The 21,044-nt window shown below is 36.3% G+C and overlaps 1 protein-coding gene across 2 annotated transcripts in view; it reads left to right on the top strand.

Annotated features, from left to right (window-relative positions):
- Nucleotides 1–21,044, top strand: part of hmcn1 (hemicentin 1) — a 139,506-nt gene that overhangs the window by 77,838 nt on the left and 40,624 nt on the right. For both annotated transcript variants that reach the window (XM_087297224.1, NM_001190304.3), the window contains 21 exon segments: nucleotides 2,179–2,373; nucleotides 2,465–2,595; nucleotides 4,601–4,748; nucleotides 4,847–4,973; nucleotides 6,184–6,338; nucleotides 6,435–6,713; nucleotides 7,027–7,308; nucleotides 8,221–8,329; nucleotides 8,418–8,587; nucleotides 10,227–10,381; nucleotides 10,477–10,600; nucleotides 12,367–12,468; nucleotides 12,585–12,761; nucleotides 12,846–12,997; nucleotides 13,159–13,282; nucleotides 14,374–14,549; nucleotides 14,821–14,917; nucleotides 15,677–15,799; nucleotides 15,939–16,094; nucleotides 17,903–18,178; nucleotides 19,261–19,428. In XM_087297224.1, coding sequence (XP_087153350.1) covers nucleotides 2,179–2,373; nucleotides 2,465–2,595; nucleotides 4,601–4,748; nucleotides 4,847–4,973; nucleotides 6,184–6,338; nucleotides 6,435–6,713; nucleotides 7,027–7,308; nucleotides 8,221–8,329; nucleotides 8,418–8,587; nucleotides 10,227–10,381; nucleotides 10,477–10,600; nucleotides 12,367–12,468; nucleotides 12,585–12,761; nucleotides 12,846–12,997; nucleotides 13,159–13,282; nucleotides 14,374–14,549; nucleotides 14,821–14,917; nucleotides 15,677–15,799; nucleotides 15,939–16,094; nucleotides 17,903–18,178; nucleotides 19,261–19,428 — 3,426 coding nt within the window.

Raw genomic sequence — 21,044 nt, 5'->3', positions numbered from 1 at the left:
ACTTTTCAAGTTCACCCAAAAAAAATCTTCTTGCAGCTTATTACTTTTGAATTAATCTCAGACCTCCTCCCTTGAAAAAATAAAGGTTGCATTATTTCTAACCCTAACAACAATGACAAACATAATAGTGACACTAATAATAATATTCATGTCATAATTATTGACACCAACAAAAAAATACTCCTGTAATAATGTTGATGTCATTTGAAATTATTATTCATTGGTAAATGATCTTAATTTTTGGGGAGGGGGAACAGCTGCAGAAAGACTTTTAATGTGAGTTCTCATCTCACATTTACCTAGTTCGCTTTACTAAAAGAAACTCTTAGCACATGTGGACTGTTCATTTGTATTTAACTGTTATGGATAAATATGGTTTATGGTTAAGATTTTTTTCTAAGAAAATAAAAATTCCTAAAAGGATCAAATAATAAATCAAACTTTCATAACAAATATAACAAAATATTTTATTTTATATTTAATTTTGTGAAAGGGAAATAAGAATTATGTTTTTTTGTTGTACTGGCTCAAATTTTTTACAGTGCGCACCTGAAGCATCATAAATCACCAATCATCAACCAGATATGCACAATTTTGAAAACACATGCATTATAGCAAACGTATACATTTTGGCAATTCATTTACATGACAATTGTGTTTTAGGGCCTGAAAAGTGCAAACGTTTTGAAATTTTAGAAAAATTTGACAATGCATTAAATTCAACATGTTACATGAAATGTAACAGTAAAAACTTTTCCAATGTTTATTACTGTTTATTTACTTCCTGCTCATCAAAGAGGCCTGAAATGTATTATCGTAGTTTCCACTGTAATATTATGTAGCAAAACTGAAGGCAACATTGATAATAATAAATATTTCTTGAGCCCCAAATCAGATTATTAGTAGGATTTTTGAAAGGTTATGTGACACTGAAGACTGCCCAAATGGTTGCTTAAAAGTCACTGGAATAAATAGCATTTAAAAAGTTGATTTAAACGGTTAATTGTAATACGTTTTATTATTTATTATTATTATTATTATTTTTTTTTTTGCTGTTTGTTAATGGTAATTGCATTTGTTATTAAAATATTTTTAAGTTAAGTTAGCAAAATTCAATGCACAGACTTGCATAAATGAGGGACGACAAAACAAATAGTTCAGTCAAAGTTTTTAATTATTTAGCTGAAATTATTTTTCCTAGTGATTCCTGAAAATTATTTTAAACAGAAAAAGAACAACACTGTCATTATTAAAAATTTTTACGATGCTCATATTTTTTTTATTTAACTATCTTTTTATTGAGATGTAATAAAAATATGACAATATAACATCACAATCATATTTACGTATTTGTTTTCAATTTAGAGGAAAAAAACAACTATAATAATAAATAAATAGATAAAAAAAACATACAAAGCAAAAAAAGGATAGAAAAGAAATAAAAAAGAAACAAGTGTGAGAGGGCACAGGTTGTTTAAATTAGTAGCAAATTCTAGAAAAAACATTAGGAAGAAACTGTTGAAAATATAAATCGTCTATGGAAGGTATGCACCTAATCATCAATATGACAATGGTTTGTTTAAATAAAACTTTGGAAATAGGGTGAATGAGTGGATAGGCTAAGTCAATGTCAATTTATTAAGTATTTTCCTGTTTCATTTAATAAATTGCTGAAATTTGAATTTGAAATAAGATAAATTAAGGGTGTCCACATTTTCTCAAAAACAGTAAGTTTGTCTTTTAGAATGTATGAAATGTTTTCCAAAGCTAAAGAGAAGGACATATTATTGATCCCTTGTACAATAGATGGCCTTTCCATTTTTCTCCAGTACAAAGATATTAGACACTTTGCTTGGAGTATACTTATATCCATAAGCTTTCAAGTGCTGCTGTGGCAGTCAATATTTTCACAAGTAATTCCCAAAATAAACATTTCTAGTTTCATGGGCAGTTTTATTAATAACATTTCAAAAATGAACATAGCCACCTCTTTCCAAAATTCCTGTACTTTTTGGCAATCCCACATATAGTACATTGGAAAAGTGTACCTTTTGCATCTGAGCATTTGATGCATTGAGTCTGGGATACTTTGGTTCCGATGCTCACAGTTTTACTAAATATAATATAATCGAATTATACTTAAACTGTTACTCAATTCCACTGTTCAATCTGTTGCAGGTACTCCTGAGCCAGTAATAAAGTGGTTCAGGAATGGCCAGGAGTTAACAGGGAATGAGCCAGGCGTGTCCATTTTAGAGGATGGCACTCTTCTCATTCTGGCCTCAGTGTCTCCTCTGGATAATGGCGAGTACACCTGCATGGCTGTCAATGATGCTGGTACAACAGAGAAGAAATACCAGCTTAAGGTCAATGGTTAGTGCAACGGTTTAAAACATTTCTCACATTTATTTCTCTTTCAGCACATTTAACCTTTTCCTCTGTCTTCTCCTTCACCTTCATCCAGTTCCACCTGATATTCGGGACAATGGCCTGCTCTCCAATGTTTCTGTTGTGATAAACCAACCGACCAACCTAGTGTGTGATGTCACAGGCACACCTGTACCTGTCATAACCTGGTACAAAGATGGAGTTGAGGTCTGTTCTGTTTTTAGTTGCTAAGTTATTTTTTAAAGTACAGTATATTCATGATATTGCCAAAGTGTACCATTAGCAATGACAGTTGACTCGTTTGCTTTGTTTTTAAATGCCCATATGTGTGTTTGAGTGTGTATTATAACCTATGCATGTTTTTAAAAATGCAAATAATCATAATAATGTTCCAATCCAGTTACTTCCCTATAGACAAATTCTAGGCAGTGCTACATCATTTCCTACTGAATATCCTGTGTTGAAATACCTCACATTAGTTAGGAAGTTAAACCCCATTGCTTATGCCATTTCTACATTGTTAAATGTGCATAAACAAGTTAGGATAAGCCTAATGAGAAATAAAAGTGGCATTTCCTTCTACGAGGCCAATCACAAATAAGTTCCCTCCGATCACCAGGTTTGAGCTCCAAGAACAGGCCATAAAAGCCCCAGTGCTTCTCATAAATGTTCCTTTACGAGAATACATTTCAGAATGAAGTCAACAATTAGGAAATCTCTAATCACACTGCAGGGAGAGTGGAGGCTGCTGATTCAGAGGCATTTTGGCAGACATTTCTAGGATTTCTACTTGCAAACGACATCATGATAACAATGTGAAATGGCTTTAGCTATGGGTTTAAGTTTAATAGTCATGTTAAAATGTAAGCAAGAAGGTTAAGCCTAGTCTAAACTGTTTTCAGTTTATTAGAAGATTTTTAACATCTCAAACTGCAAAATTATACATCCACACAATGATATTCTCTCACTTGACATATTGCATTACATCATAGTCACAAGCATTGAAGCCTATTGGCTTGATATATAAACAAGTAGTTAAAATTATGGACTTAAAGCAGGGGTGGGCAAACTCGGTCCTAGAGGGCCGGTGTCCTGCACAGTTTAGCTCCAACTCTAATTAAACACACCTGCTTATATTCTGATGATCTTGAAGACACTGATTAGCTTGTTCAGGTGTGTTTAATTAGTGTTGGAGCTAAACTGTGCAGGACACTGGCCCTCCAGGACCGAGTTTGCTGACCCCTGACTTAAAGCCTATGCGATGGCATCATTGTGATGTTTTATGTAAACATACGCTTTTTAGTTTTGATTTAAGTTTTACTTAATTTTATTATCTTAAATTGGTTTTTAAATGTTTAAATAGTTATGTTCCAATGCTGTTTTCAGATCTAATCAGTAGGCATCAGACCTCTCACAGAGTCACATGAGCATCTGCTAATGGTAACTGTCTAGTGCAGGGGTGTCCAAACTCAGTCCTGCATAGTTTAGCTCCAACCTTCTTTAACACGCCTGCCTGGAGGTTTCTAGCATACCTAGAAAGAGCTTGATTAGCGGGTTCAGGTGTGTTTAATTGGGGTTGGAACCAAAGTTTGCTAGACAGCGTCCCTCCAGGACCAAGTTTGGACATCTCTGGTCTAGTGCCAAAGTGTAAGACCTCTTTTGGTCAATCTGTTTTCTCTGTTAAGGGAGCCAAATTGTGAAATGATTTACCTGTTAGTCTAAGATAAGAAAGTAATATAAATATTTTTAGTAGTGTTCTTAAAAAGTGGTAAAAAATAAAACAGCAGTGTTTGCACAAATAGTCTTTTATTAGTTTGTTTGATCTTGCCGCCTTTTCTTTTGCCTTACAGCAATTTTATTTAAAGAATTATAATGTTGTGTATATGTATCTTTATTATTTTATTTTTGTCAAGCCCCCTGTGGACAGGTGTTGAGAATTAGCAAGTCTGCTAAAACACTTAAACAAATGCATTTGGTTGTCCAGTGTAATTGTAATGTCCATGTCAAATAAATAAACAAACAAATTAATAAATAAATAAATAAATAGTGCCTTTTAATGAAACTTTAAACTAAAAAGTTTTTAATCCTAATGAACTTTCTTTAAATAGGTTGAAGTAAAACTCACTGTGTTAAAGAAACTGAACTTAAAGAAACTTATGCATTCTTTTTTTCTAAATAATTTCTGAAATTGCTGCTTGTATCATTTAACCAGGTGGTTCCTAGCAGTGATGTGCAGATTCTGCAGAAAGGAAAAACTCTTAAGCTGCTGAAAGCGGCTGTTCAAGATGCTGGACGCTACATCTGCAAGGCCATCAATATCGCTGGAAGCAGAGAGAGAGACTTTTACTTAGATGTTTTGGGTAATTACATTTTTTTATTTTGTTTCATTTAAAATGAATTGAGCTATTGTGATGAAAGACATTAGCAATTATCATTATATGGTATTTCCTCTGTTTAGTTCCTCCTACAATCATTGGGACAGTTGGGTCACGTGACCTCTCTGCCGTGCTTAATCAAGAGATCGTTCTGGAATGTAAGGTCAAAGGTGATCCCTTTCCCACAATTCAGTGGTACAAAGACAGAAAGTAAGTAAATCTTTATTAAGATCTCTTTATGCATCTGATCCACTGGTAAACTCACAAAAACCTGAAGTCTTTTTAGATCAGAGATGCCCAAAGTAGGTCCTGCGGTTCAAAGTTGGCCCATTGTAACCTTAGATTTGGCCCACCATCCCATCCGAGAGGAGAGTGATAATGATGGAGAGGGTTGAGGCAAATGCCTTTAACACAGAGATCATCATTTCCAATTTGATGTAACCTTTTTTGTTTGTTTTATTGTTGAGCTACAAAAAAGCAAACTGAAATTAATTGTTTCAATTAAATGTTTTAAATGAATCAGATTTTTAAAAATGTAAATACTGTCACTCGACAGATAGTGGACTATGCAGAACAAATCGACGAGCAAATCAAGTCAAAAATCAAAAATTCATTTATAAATGGGATTGTTTTGTTTTTACTGTAATAAGTTTATTATAAAATGTAAAAAATACTGCATTAGTCAATATAAAGCAATGTTTTCTAGTCATTTTTAAATATTATTATAAAAAAATTATGAAAATACCCATGGCAACTATATTTACCTTCGGCCCACCACCCTCAATCAAGTTTGGTTTTTGGCACTTCATAAGGAAAGGTTTGGGCACCCCTGATTTAAATCAATGTTAATTTTTTTGGTAGACGTATTTGCAATGTGCCTGGGCAGCTATTTAAATCTTAACTTAACTTGTCTTTTAAGTCTGTACCAAAACTCAGTTCAACAAGGCTCTAATTTATCTTGATCTGTGTCAAGAGTAGTTACATATTTGGTCAATATTTCAAGCACAAACATCTTTACTACGCTCAAAAAATATTTGTTTTTTCTTGTTCAAACTACTTATCTAAAATGAGTTGAAACGACACGATTCTTGAGATTTTGTTGGGGCAACTTAAATATTTTATCTTCATTCTACTTATAAAATAATAAATTAACTTAATTAAGTTATGTTGTCCAAACACAAAACGATTGTGTGGAACCAAGCATTTTTTACAGTATAGGCAGATCAGCAAAGAGGATTGGGAATTGTGGCTTGCAAATTGTGTTTTCAATGAGATATTGGCTTAATGCCTACTTTTGGCCAGGTGCTAAATCTACACCATGTGTGCAAATACACACAATCGGTGGACACAATTCATCTTCAGTGAATCCCCCACACTAGAGGATTAGTGTAATCTGTCTGCTTTTCACTGTGTGTTTTAGGCCAGTGTTTTTGGGTGACCCCAACATTGAAGTTTTAAACAGAGGACAGCAGTTGAAGATAAAGAGCGCTCGCTTGGGGGACCAGGCACGATACCAGTGCAGCGCTACCAACGCAGCAGGAAAGCAGTCCAAAGATTTTAACCTCAGTATATTTGGTAATTTTGCTCTTATTATTGCTTTTGCATCAACAGAATAGAAAAAAATTCTAAATGCTAAATGTCCTGTCTGTCTTTTCATTCGGCATCCCTAAGTGCCACCCAGTATTAAAGGAGGAAACGTGTCTTCTGAGGTGACCGTTCTGCTGGGTAACGTGGTGACTCTGGAGTGTGAGGTGCGTGGTGTGCCACTGCCTGCCGTCACATGGTACAAAAATGGAGAGGTCATTCTGTCTAGCAGACAAGCCCAATATGTGGACCGAGGGCAGTTCCTCAAGATCTTAAGAGCTCAAGTGTCTGATGCTGGACAGTACACATGTAGAGTCACCAGTGTGGCTGGCACTGCTGAAAAAGTTGTCGAGTTGGATGTGTATGGTGAGGGCTAACAAGTTTTATTGTTTTTTTTTTTTTGTTAATTGTTATTAAAAGTGAAATATGTAAGTTTGACACCTAGTGGTTGAACTAGGTATTGCACGCCTGGTTCGAAACACACACAACAGCAGGTTGCCAGATTGACAACATTAACAGCAGTGTGCCTGACTGTTATTATACCTTCAGAATCTTATAAAGTCTCATGCCTATTGAGTACTTTCATAATAATTCATTTATTTGTAATTATTTGCATCATTACGTACAGTATGGTTTCATTCTACACCTTGACTTCTTCATATATTTATCCTTTATTCAGTTCCACCCTCCATCACTGCCGGTTCGGATGGTCTCACAGACATGAAAGTTGTGCTCAATAAATCTCTGATTTTGGAGTGTGAGGCTGAAGGTCACCCTCCACCCTCACTGACCTGGCTCAAGGACGGTTCACCGGTGGCTGTTCGAGAGAGTCTGCGTGTACTGGACCAGGGCCGCAAAATTGAAATCCTCAATGCACTACAGTCTGATGCTGGCCGATATGTCTGTGTGGCTACCAGCGTTGCTGGAGAGAAGGAGATCAAATATGACGTCAGTGTCTTAGGTATGTGCACACTAATTTTCATTTAAATAGTAATCTATTAAAGATCAAGAGAGACCATCTGATATCTTCTCACCCTTCGCATTCTTCACTATTCACAAGAGTTTGTGTGTTTTTGGGTGCATGAGGCACACTGTAAAAACTGTATGACAAAAAGACATGAAAACAATTTTCTTTTTGTTGCTTTTGCTAATATTAAACAGTTAATCAGGTTTTAACAAACTTTTTAAAATTCTACAATATTTTGAGTAGGGTTGGGTATCATTTGGGGTTATTTCGAGACTGGTGCTTAATCAATACTTTTAAAACAGTATGCCTTTAAGTTGATTCCATGCGCTCCCAAATGTTTCATCAAGTTCGACGCGTTCCTGGTCCATACCAGTTACATAGGTACTGGTGCCATAATGCCACCGGGTTTCGGTACCTAACTTTAATTTTGAGTCTGATGTAAGTTGAGATGACTATAAAAGTTCCTTTGGTTCAACTAAAAATAAATTTAGGCAGCAAGATTTTTTTTACAGTACAGAAAGGTCAAGCCTCAACCTGTGCAATGATCTTTCAAACATCTGGACACCATTATGGTTTTTATACATGCACCACAATCATTCAGTCCACATTTGTGTTGCATCATTGCAATGAGATTACAGGAAATCAACAGCAAAGTGTTTTATGAGCCAATAAACCGGTTAACAACAATGACGGAAATGTACAAACCATTCAGGAAGATTAAAAGGACGATTTTAGAGACAGTATCCGATGATGTGACCCAAGCATGTGGCATTCATTATGTCTCTCTGGGTTTTCATTATGTGAGTTTGTCACGCATGATTTCAAAGAGTCGAATGATTCATGTATTGTTTACGGTTCTGGAGATGCTGTAGTTTGTAACTGTTGTTTTTGTTTGTGTGTATTCAGTACCTCCTGTTGTGGACGGGGCAAGCGACACCACAGACGCCACAGTCATCCTCAACAACATCTTAGAGCTTGAATGCTACGCTACAGGCAGACCTATACCAACCATCACGTGAGAACTCATGTTGTTTTATGTACACATTCTTACACACAGTATACAAAATTAATAGTCACTCATCTGTGTGTGTCTCTCTCTGAAGGTGGCTGAAGGATGGTGTGCCAGTGAAGCATGGTGAAGGTGTGCGGATAACATCAAACGGCCGTCGACTGGTTATCTCGCGTGCTCAGGTGTCTGACACAGCGCTTTTTCACTGTGTAGCAACCAATGAGGCTGGAGAACAAGAGAGAGAGTTCAAAGTGTCTGTACATGGTAATCCTGATTTTAGATCTTTATTATACAACCGTTGCTTTTTGCTAATGTTTATGTTGGTTTGACACAAACCTTTAGACTGGGCTGATTAAAAAAATTAAATTCTCCATGTAAAAATATTTTTACATAGAGAATTTCAGTATTAGAGTTTAGAATAAGAGCTTATTTCAACATACTTCCACTTAGCGGGTGAAAATTTTTATAAACACTATATAATATTTAAGCTGTTATTTCACTAGCAAAGCTTAAGAGCTAGTTTAGCCCAATGTGCTAAATCATGCTAAAACATGTTAGTCATATGAAGATGTTATCAGTGTTTTAAATCATGTTATTCTAACAATATGCTAACGTAGCAGTAAAATCATTTTTAAATGTGCTAGCAGTCTGTTAAAAAATGTTAGAAACATGTTAACAACATGAAATATGCTAGTGTTTTAATTTCTAATAACATGGCAAAACACGTGTTGGACTTTTCCTAATCCTTCCAGGTTAAAACATCATTCAGAGGCTTTAAATAAGTTCAATCAGTTTAATGAATTAGATGGACACACACACACACACACACATAACAGAGCCCAGAAGAGAGTGAGCCTGTACCCTCCCGTCTGTATTTTTCCTGTAAACGAGCACACTCTGAAAGAAAAGAGTTGTAACATTTTGCTGATAACAAGTTCTCTGATTTTAACTTCTCGGTTATCAGTCACACAAAGCCACAGCTGTTATGGAGCAAGGTTATATGAGGTTAAGCATGTGGGGTTATATGAGGACAAACACATCAGCATAAGTTCATGTAATTAGTTAAAAACAGAATTAAACTATTAATGCAGGGATTAGTCTATTAAGGCACAGGGCAAAGTTAAAATCATCAAAACTCCTTTACTCTGTCACGACTGTCATTAACCACCTGAGGGCGCTGTAGTTCGACACAAACTCTGAGAGTGAACTACAGCGCCCAAGAACTACAAATCCATACAAACCCCTCGCACACACCGGAACTCACTTACACTGATTTGTATTCACAGCTGTCTCTGTTTTACCGTTGATTTCCTGGACTATATATTCAGCAACTACGACAGGATACAAGACTGGAATCAGGAACAACATACCAACATGTACAAACAACGAACTAACAAACAGTGGTCGAATGGCTGAATATATAGTCCAGGAAATCAATGGTAAAACAGAAAAAGCTGTGAATACAAATCAGTGTAAGTGAGTTCCGGTATGTGCGCGTGGTATGTATTGATTTGTAGTTCTTGGGCGCTGTAGTTCACTCTCAGAGTTTGTGTCGAACTACAGCGCCCTCAGGTGGTTTGCTGACAGTCGTGACATACTCAAAGTCTCCTCAAAACTGTTGCAAGATGCTAAATCATTCTAGCAGCTTGCTAAAACATGCTAGTAGTGTGGTAAATCATATTAGAACAATATTAGCAACATGTTAAATATGCTATTAGTGTGCTAAGAACATTAAAGTTTGTCATCAAACTTTACTCATCAAGTTTTGCTTCATGTTTTCTTTTTCTGCTCTCAGAAAGGAAAGTATAAGGTGACTTTCAGGCTCCTTCTAAGTTATAAAAACATTTCAGTTAGTTTTTATGGCCAACGTCCATTGTTAATTTCTATAATATTTGTTTTTTAGTCCCCCCAGCTATACGCTCTACTGGTCCAGCTGAGAGGTCAGTGGTGCTTCACACATCCATCAGCCTCCAGTGTGTGGTTAGTGGAATCCCAAATCCCAGCATCACGTGGCTCAAAGATGGTCGTCCTGTGGACACCACACAAGAATTTCTGAAGGTCAGACTTTACGTAAAGCAGGAGCTCTCCAAAGAAAATCAAGTGTTTGATAGGGTTTGTGTGACCACATTATACTGTCTCCTCTCTGCATGTAGCTGGAATCCGCAGGCAGGGTGTTGCACATAAAGAAGGCCAGGCTGGAGGATGCTGGGAAATATACATGTGTGGCAACTAATGCAGCAGGCGAGGCACAACAGCATATTCGCCTAAGTGTGCACGGTATGAGGTTTATGACAAATAAAATTTACTCTTTTACTCTATAATCTGATTAGGCAATGTTTTTATTGAATATGTGATAACTATAACATAATTTCTGAAGTGTGATAAGAGCTGTACATCATCTTTATGCACTGAAATGTTGATTTTACCAAATATTTATATTTAAAATCCACATGAACTGAAAGCTTCGACCATTTTGTTTTTGTATTGTGCCTCTAGTTCCTAGTGAAATGGATTATCATGTGAAAACCTGTGGCCCGGCTTGTTTTTTTTCTACAATGAGCTTATTGGATGTAATAAAGTAGGCATTTCATTCAGAAAGACCGGGAAAAGGGTTTGGGGAGAGTTATTACAACCTAATAGACTTTTCCTCCTCACCATTTCTGTTTGTTTTCATGGCTCTGTCAAAGTTGGAGGGGCATGGTTGAGTATGTAAACTATGCCCAATACTTCAGACAGACGTAATATGAGAATTTAACTGAGAAAAAAAAGGAAGTGTATATTCAGCTTTTAATTTTAGACTACAAGGGCAAACTAAGTTCTTAATGACATGCACAAATTGTTCCCCACAAAACTAGCAGTGTGAGCCAGGTGCGTAGACAGGTGTGTCCCCACCAATATCCAGTGGTGGAAAAAGTACTGAAAAACCATACTCAGATAAAAGTACCACTACTTGCTCAAAAATGTAGTGCAAGTAAAATAAAAGTATCTATTCTAAATATTACTCATAGTAAGAGTAAAAAGTAGCCCTTTTTATAAGTACTCAAGAGTATAGAGTAGAGAGTATTATGCTGAGAAAGGTTGATACGTTTACATATAATTTGTCTGTGCATGTGTAAACGTAACATTCTGTAGTGAATTTAGTTATTGTTTAAGGCCATTTCAGTCATCATACAGTACAGAGAAAAACACTTAATTACAGTAAGTTGAGTATTTGTAATTTGTTAATTTACACCCCTGCCAATATCCACCAACTATTAAAATGTCCTCACCAATAATTTAATTCACTTTAAAAAATTACGCTGTCAGTATTAACGTAGACTTGCAGAAAGGGTTAAATCATGTTCTCTTCTTGATTCATACCACCCCCGAAACACATATGAACATTGTGATTGGCTGCACCCCGAAACTGCGTGTGAATTTTAAGGTGTGTGAAGTGTATTACACACACAAGTGAGGATGGTGGCAGCTAAAGGTGAACATTAGGAGCTTTTTTCCATGAAAAGTCTAAGTCATAAACTCAGCTGCTGAATGAGTCCATCATGATAATTCCATTAATGCTCATGCTTTCCCCGCTTTAATGCACAGTCTAACATTATAGCTGGCTGATATAGTCTGTGAAAAATATGCCCAGAAGACTAAATGCAGAATAAACAGGTAAATGTATATAAACAGGAAGGCGTTGGGGTGGTGTTGGAGGGTGTTGGATTCACCCATCCAAGCCGTCCCCACCAATGTCAAGAGCGAGTTATGCCCTTGTTATGAGCTAACAAAATCGATATAGTTAGTTTTGAGTTCATGTGTACTTTAAAAAGACTATGACCTTGATTAAAGAGATTATATTGATCCTTTATTGAGAAATGTACATTTTTAGTTTTGTACTTTTCAAAATTTCTCTTCATTCTAAGGTGAAATATAACATCTTTTTGTGTTTTTTGTTATTTAAATATAGATTTTTCACTCACTATTTCATCATCAAAATATTGAAATTTGCTTATACTCCTAATATGAATCTCAGTAAGTAAACATCTACATGTGTTTTATAGAACCTCCAAGTATTCAGTATGCTGGAGAGATGCTCAATGAAACCATCCTTGCTGGTTTTCAAATTCAGCTGAAGTGTAAAGCAACAGGAAGTCCATTGCCGGGTGAGACATGCTGCATTTCCACTTTTTAGGATACTAAAAATTATACTTGAACAGGCTAGTAACAGCAGCGGTATAGTTCAAACTGTTTTTCTAAAATTAGCCTATCTCTGCTGTAGCTGTGACGTGGTATAAAGATGGACGCCCATTAACAAGTGCTGCAGGGGTTAATATTCTGAGCAGAGGTCATGTACTGGAGATCGACCGTGCGCAGGTGTCAGATGCGGGATTCTACAAGTGTGTGGCCATCAATGTGGCCGGCAGCACTGAGCTCACATACAGTCTACAGGTGTATGGTGAGTGTGTGTGTCTCTCACCAAAACAATTCAGTTGTAACTTCTCTCTTGGTTTTAATCATCTGATGTATTCTGTTGTTTTAGTTCCTCCCACTATCTCCAGTAAAGGAGGAATGGTAACAGTGGTGGTGAATGATCCAGTCAGGTTAGAGTGTGAAGCCTCTGGAGTTCCTGTGCCCAGCCTCACTTGGCTAAAAGAGGGCAGTCCTGTCTCCAGCTTCTCAGATGGCATCCAGGTCTGTGTGTGTGTGTTTGTGTGTTTGTGTGTGTGTGTGTGTGTGTGTGTGTGTGTGTGTGTGTGTGTGGGAAGGAAAATTTGAGTGTTCTCATTCTTAAATTATGTATCCATGTTTGTTTGGACTAGTGATGAAAAGTCTTTAAATTTCTGTCTTACTAGGTGCTGTCAGGTGGCAGAGTGTTGTCTTTCATAAGCACACAGGTCAGTGATGCTGGCCATTACACCTGTGTGGCTGTGAATGCAGGTGGAGAACAGCACAGAGAATATGAGCTACGTGTGTACGGTGAGCTAAGAAAGCACTCGCACTCTAAACCCAGTCAAATCTTGGTTAACATTTGTGTATTTCACAATATCCAGTTGTTGATGTAAAAGATTTGTGTTTGCTTTACCATTTAAAAGCCTGGAAATTAATATACAAAAAATAAGGAAATAAATTGTTTATTAACCAAAGATATGTTAAATTGGCCAAATGTAACAGTAAATACATGTAAAAGTTTTTTTTTTTAAATAAATGCTGTTCTGTTGAACTTTCCATTTAAAAAAAAAACACTCATAATTTACAGCAAAAAAATCTGAACTCTTTTCAAAAGTGATAATGATAATAACAATAATAACAATAATTATATCTATATTTATTATTAATGTTGTTATTATTATTATTATTATTATTATTCTTATAGCTCTGAGATTTGGGGCGCACGGTGGCTCACTGGTTAGCACTGTCACCTCACAGCAAGAAGGTCGCTGGTTCGAGTCCCGTTTGGGCCAGTTGGCATTTCTGTGTGGAGTTTGCATGTTCTCTACGTGTTGGTGTGGGTTTTCTCTAGATTCTTCGTTTTCCCCCACAGTCCAAAGAAATGCGCTATAGGTGAATTAGGTAAAAAAAAAAAATTGTGTGTGTGTGTGTGTGTGTGTGTGTGTGTGTGTGTGTGTGTGTGTGTGTGTGTGTGTGTGTGTGTGTGTGTGTGTGTGTGTGTGTGTGTGTGTGAATATGTGTGGGTGTATGGGTGTTTGCCAGTACCGGGTTGCGGTTGAATAGTTGGTTTTTGTGGCCCCTGATAAATAAGGGATTAAGCCAAAGGAAAATTTATTATTATTATTATTATTATTATTATTATTATTATTATTGATTGAATCATCAAACCAGATTTTTTTTTTAATCTGTAGAATTATATGAAACTGAAGACAATAATGGCTACTGAAAATTCAGCATATTCAACCACCATAGGACTAAATTGCATATTAGAATAAATTAAAATACAGAAAAAAATACATTTTGAATGGTAATAATTATTCAGATTAATTCTGCTTTGGGGGGCATAAAAGAATGCTTACAAAAATCTCATATCTTTTAAACATGTCTGTGTCCTTTAGTGCCACCGAATATCATGGGTGAAGAGGTGAACAATACAGTTCTGATGGGTCAGTCGGTGCAGCTGCATTGTCAGAGTGATGCCATCCCTCCACCAGCACTAAGCTGGCGGAAAGACGGCCGGCCGCTCTATAGAAAACCAGGACTGAGTGTGTCAGAGGATGGCAGCTTTCTGAAGGTACAGTATATTACAGTACATCAGCCATCAGCTTGTAAGCTGCCTTTACAAGCCAATAAACAACAACCGAACAACCACCCACACAGCACTAGTCAGTGTGGATTTAGAAATATCGTTGGTAGTGTTTGAATTTGCAATATTTGTTAAATAAAATGAGTTTCTTCATCCTGTGCTAAAATAAACAGTGCCTCTTCTCTTTGTTGGGTCTCTAAATTAAAAAAAACTTAAGATTGTAATGATTTCATAAGTGGTTTGTGTTTCTTTTTTCTAGATAATCAGTGCTCAGGTTCAAGACACAGGCAGGTATACATGTGAAGCCACCAATGTGGCAGGAAAAACAGAGAAGCACTATAACCTAAATGTCTGGGGTAAGTGCCATATGCATATCAAGTAACGGGGTGTTAGCAGGGTCTTAAAAAGTCTTACATTTAAATTTAAAAACAAAAATGTAGGCCTTAAAAAGTCTTAAAATCACTGAAATTCTGTATTGTAGGTCTTAAATCATTTTAAACAGGTCTTCATTTTCCTATAGTATGTCCATATAAAGCTACTTAATCAGTCGAACATTCATCCAGTCACCAACTATACATATTATTGAAACTTTAAATATTATTCAGTAAACTTAAATTTTATTCAAAACCTCTGTTTACGAATATGGCTTAATTAAATTCTGTACAATAATAAAAGTTGGGTTTATAGCTACCTGGTGAGGACACTGACCTGTACAGACTGTTGTGAATACATTTAGTTTATTATAGTTTTCATTACTTATCAAACGATTGTTTCAGTAAAGTAAAGTAAAGTGAAGAAACAGTGTGTGTATACAACTAGAGCTTGTTTGTTTTGTTTTCATTATTTAGAATATGTGTCTAAGAAATAACTAAAATATGATTTTTTGATAAGGCAAGTAAAAATCTTTTCCACTGCCCCAACTAGGCCATTATAAAAATCCTCAGCGTTTATCACATTATAAGTCTGAAATTTTATTCCTAATTGTCTTGAAAAGGTCTTAAAAAGTCTTACATTTGACTTGCTGAAACCTGCTGAAACCCTGAGTAATGTGTTTCTTCCTCTGTTTGTTAGTTTGACTGTTTGTTTGTTTGACTGTTTGTTTGTTTCCCCCCCAGTTCCTCCCAGCATCCGTGGGTCAGATGAAGTGTCTTCTCTCACTGTGATTGAGGGGGGTCTGATCACAATTGTGTGCGAGTCCAGTGGGATTCCTCCTCCCAGTCTCACCTGGAAGAAAGATGGTGGGGGAAACATCATCCTCCTCACTTTTATTATTATCTTTAACCTGATACACTTATTATAAGTCACATAATTACTGTATGATGCTTAGGGTATTCAAATAAATCTATTTTTACGGTTTAAATTATGCGTGTGTTTCAGGCTCAGAGCTGAAAGGAGACTCTCGCGTGCGTGTTCTCTCTGGTGGACGTCAGCTGCAGATTTCTAGTGCTGAGAAAGCAGATGCTTCCTCTTACACCTGTCTGGCCTCGAGTGCAGCTGGCAGCGCGATAAAAGAGTACAATCTGCAAGTCTACGGTACAACGTTTTCTCTCACATTATATCTTAAGGGATCTAAATGACTGTGTTAAATCAACTGAATTAATTATCATGTAACTTCAAACATATGTAGTCTGCATGTTCTACATTTCTCAGTAAATAAACAGCAGTTTTTTTTCCTACACTTTTTTTTTTACATTTTAATTGAATAAAGGCTTTTACCAAACACTCAAAAACTCAAATATTCCTGACAAACTGCCAAATAAGATTGCTTTAACTCAAAGCAGGTCAAAACATTACGTGAATACTAAAATGCAGTGTTTTAAAAACAAACTAAATTAATTACAGTAAACATTTGTATTAAATCCTGAAACAATGGACGAAGAATTGACAGCACCACTTTTTTATGACACACTGTAAAAAATGCTGGGTTTCACACAATCAATTTGTGTTGGGTCAACATGAAGGAATTACTTTAACTTATTAGTTATCACAAATTTAAGTGGACTGAACATAAAACAGTTACATTGTTCCCCACAAAGACAGTATCAAACCAAATAAATCTACAGAACATATTATAATTAAAATGATTATTAAATAAATCATCAAGCTGTCTTTGCATTGAGACTGGTATATGTCTCAAATGCCAAGAAATAAATACTAACCTTTACTATAAATAGAAATACTATACAGTGGTCCCTCGTTACTCGGGGGAGTTAAGTTATAAAAATAACCCACAATAGGCCAAATCCAAGAAGTGGTCCACTTTATTTTTTACAGTTACTATAGATGTTTTAAGGCTGTAAAGCCCCTCACTACACACTGTATACACTTTTCTCAGACAGACATTAACCTTTCCACACTTTTCTCTCTTGTTTAAACACTCCCAAAGTTCAAACCTTTAGAGAAAAATGAGTCCAGTATTGTAGAATGAAGCCTAAGATCAAAACCTGTTTTCAGGTTCAAACATTTGTTTGAGAAGATTAGTTTATTCTGTAGGGGGGCCCTACAACTGCGTAACTTTTACGTTCCTTTAGCATGTTCAGAAGTCCAACTTTTTATGCGATGGTTAGCATAGTGGGTGCTACCGCAGGTGCCTTAAATAGTGCCTTTGATGGTGCAGAACGTTTCGTTGACATTGTAGGGTTTGTTGGGGATGTAAGGCTTAAAGCTTAAGCTGCTATTTTGAACCAATACTTGAAAACAGAAAGCAGTTGAAGGATGGCGTGTTTAAATCAATTATTTATCTGACTCCATTGTAATTTAAAGTTGTTATCATCATTGATAAAGAGAAAGAGTTAAGTAGAATAAAATAAACTTACATGGTGTATAAAGAAACTTAGCTGTAACATACAGTATGAACCGATGTGTAACAAAGACAGTGAAAAAAGACACTGTCTTACTTTTCTCCTTACCTTTCCTTCTTATACCCTGCGCAAAGCATTGTCAGACATAAGTGAAATACCTATCTCCCAAAACCAGCTAAACATAAAAGCAATGTTGAGGAGATAAAGTGGAGGAGAAGTACATTAACATACTCTTCTCAGACCATGACTCAACAATAGTAAATAGAGAGTATATTGAAATACATCAGTGTCTCTGTTGATTTCATCACAACACTGAAGTCAGAAACTGTCAAATGACACCAAGGTGAACTGCGTTATAGCAGGGGAACACTGTACTATAAACAAAATAAAACTTTGAACCATTTTTAAAGTCAATCAGACACGTGGAAAGCATTTCCTTTCTCATTAAGGGTATGGAAGGAATACTGTGATGGAATGTGTGATAATATTTTTAAGCATATTCGTCAGTCTTAAAAACATACCTTTCTTCACTCCATACAGTTCGCCCCTCCATCAGCTCCTCGGCTCAGGATGAAGAGACAGTGACTAGAGGTGGTGATATTACTCTGCGGTGTGAAGCAGACGGGGTGCCCAGACCTGCCGTTTCATGGATGAAGGATGGTAGACCTCTGAGCACAGGCCGCAAGGCTCAAATACTTAATGAAGGCAGACTTTTACGCATCCTGGAAGCTCAAGTAGCCGACACTGGACGATACACCTGTATCGCCATCAATGTGGCAGGACAGGCTGACCGGAAATATGATGTCAATGTTCATGGTAAGAAAAAAGTTTATTTCTGGAATTGCAAAGCAGCAGGGTGACTAGTTTTCCCATTTTCCTGGCACAGTCTCATATTTTATCACTACTTAAGTGTTCCAACTTAAAATAGTGTTTTTTTACTTAAAGTAGTTTATTTTACTTTGTCTAAAAATGCTGAACTACTCAGTGTGCATAGTGAAAGTAGGCAAAACTAACCTTATTGAAGGTATCCAGTCAAGGTATATTTTGAAGAACAAAATTACTTTAAAAAAAAAGAGAGTAAACTTGTAAACCGCATCCCAAGTGAGACACTATACACCATATACTTATGCACTATGTATTTTGACACTTACAAACTCAACAGTATAGTATATGAATGTAGTGCCATCCCAAATGGGGACTAACTTTACTAACGTTTCCCAAACATTGCCATATTAGCAAAATAAATGACCAAACTACCAAATAATACCTGCCATGAGTATAACCGCACTCACCATCGGGAGGCGCAATTATCACTATTGTTGGAGAATTTTGCTTTCACAATACAAAATAAATGAAGAAATACAGCATCAGTGCCCGAAAGCTCCACCCCTTCCACCTCATGATCAAAGCTGCGGCCGTTGAGTGCGTAGAGTGTCCAACATTCCACACTTATTATTAAGTTGAATAAGTGCATCATCTGGGTATTTAAAGTGCACTTATTCTTTTTAGAGTTTTTAGTGTGAAAGCACTACTTACACTATTTATACTACAAAATGGCATAGAATATTGCATAGGTGTGTGATTTGGGACGCACCTGTTGTCTTATAATTATTAAGTAAACAAACTATGTACATAATTATAAAAGTCAATGGGTTTGCTGATATTTTAAAAAAGTAAAATCAACTTGTTGCTTTTTAGGCAGCAAGTGTACAAACTTTTATAAAGTAAAGTAACTTAACTGCTTTTTACAGTGCAAGTTACCTTGAATTTTACCTCTCCATGAGTCTTGCAAACATAAATCCTTTTCTCAGTGTTGTTTATATGTTTTTTTTCATTCAATATGTATGTATATATTTTTTGTTATAAATATATAATATAATAAATTCATTTGTTTATAGTTCCTCCCACCATCATTGGCCAGACGCATATGCCTGAGAACATAAGTGTTGTTGTGAAGAATCCAGTCGTTCTCACTTGTGAAGCTTCTGGGATGCCCCCACCTGCTATCGCGTGGCTCAAAGACGGCCAGCCGATCAGCACATCTAGCTCTGTTCGGGTCATTTCAGGTATCAGCTCCTTCCCTAATGAATGCATTTGTCTTGCTCCAAAATGTCTACACCACTGAATCAAGGTAAAGAGCCCAGCGCCCTTTAAAGGATTAGGTTAACCAGGTGTAATAACTCAAATAGGTGCAACGAGATAGCTCAAGTAAGCAGCCAAACGTCACAGATCAGTGGGCGACTGAAAGGAAAAACAGCCAGACAGATGTTCTCGTATTTGAACATGCAAAGACTCTCCATTAAGGGCTTCCAGTGTAAACAGAGACTGATCCTCCACCAGGAGAAAGTATGAGGTACATCCATCACTGTAACCTCAGACATCATAAACCACCGGAGGTCACCTGCATAAAACCAACCACATTGTAAAGGAAACTGCGCTGAGCTGTGTCTCAGACTGTCCACTGGTATGCCACACAAAGACATGGAAATGGAGAGAAATTGGGACCAGCATATGTTAGACAGACACATTATTGATCACATTTTCACTGAGGATGAGTAGTATTTTTAATTTTATTACATGTTTATTAAACGGCTATCTTGAATACTTGATTCTGGTTGGTCAGTCTCAACATACCAATGTATGTTATTCCAAGATAACAACCTTTGAATATCACAGGCTCATCTGGGTACTTCACAACTTCCGTGAACAGGTTTACACCATGTGATTCACATTTACTGTATATCCAATACTGTGCAGATGTCCTTAGCACTATACCAGCTTTGTTAGCCTTAAACTTTTGCACAATATATAAAGTCTCTTTATTAAAATCAAAATGAAAATATATGAAATATATCTAAAAAACAACAACAGAACAACATTTCATGCAAAAGTCTGTTTAATCTGGCATCCCTTTTAGCTCTTTACAGAGTTCTTCTTTAGGTTTAAAGTTTCATATATTTATTTTTCTGTACAGGTGATCTTATGCAGTCTATATAATATTCAGGTCTGGACCCTGTGGAGGCCATTTCATGACTGTTTCATCAGCAGTTTTGTTTTCTTCAAATAGGATTTAATTGCATTTAGCGGATCATTATTATGCTGAAAATGAAAACTATGACCACTGACGTCCTTTCCAGAACGAATGGCATCATGAATTAAAACCTATTTGTACTTTTCAACATTCACAATCTCAATTTTAAAAAAATTACAAAACAATTAATGGTGTTCGTGGTAAAGGGTCACATGTGTCCATTATACCATCAGTAAAACAAGAGATTTAATATTGGCCTAAAACTTTTGCACAAGCTTGTATATGTTTTTGACTGTTTGGCCCCATCTTATGACTGAATGATATGTAGGTTAGTGTATGCACCATTAGCTCCATTCAGCCGGTTTCTTTTCTGTCAGCCTTGCCCTTAATTAAAGAAGTAAACTTTTACAGCTTAGAACAATGTTGTGTTCCATTTGTTTAGATTATGTGGCTACCTAAATCTCCTTCGCATCGAGCTGCTGATAAACCTGTCCGTCTTTATTCTGCGATAACCACCTTTATGTGCTTTATCCCTTACATAGCAAAGAAGTTCCACAGATGCATTTTATAATTTCTGGCTGGCCACAAACTCATTTTTTTATTATAAGAGAAAAGGACACCAGAGCAGAGAAAAAAAGGATATATTTGTTC

This window comes from Danio rerio, chromosome 20 (assembly GCF_052040795.2).
Source record: "Danio rerio strain M-AB ecotype USA chromosome 20, GRCz13ab, whole genome shotgun sequence".
Lineage (NCBI taxonomy): Eukaryota > Metazoa > Chordata > Actinopteri > Cypriniformes > Danionidae > Danio > Danio rerio.
This window is presented reverse-complemented; position numbering and strand designations above follow the sequence as displayed.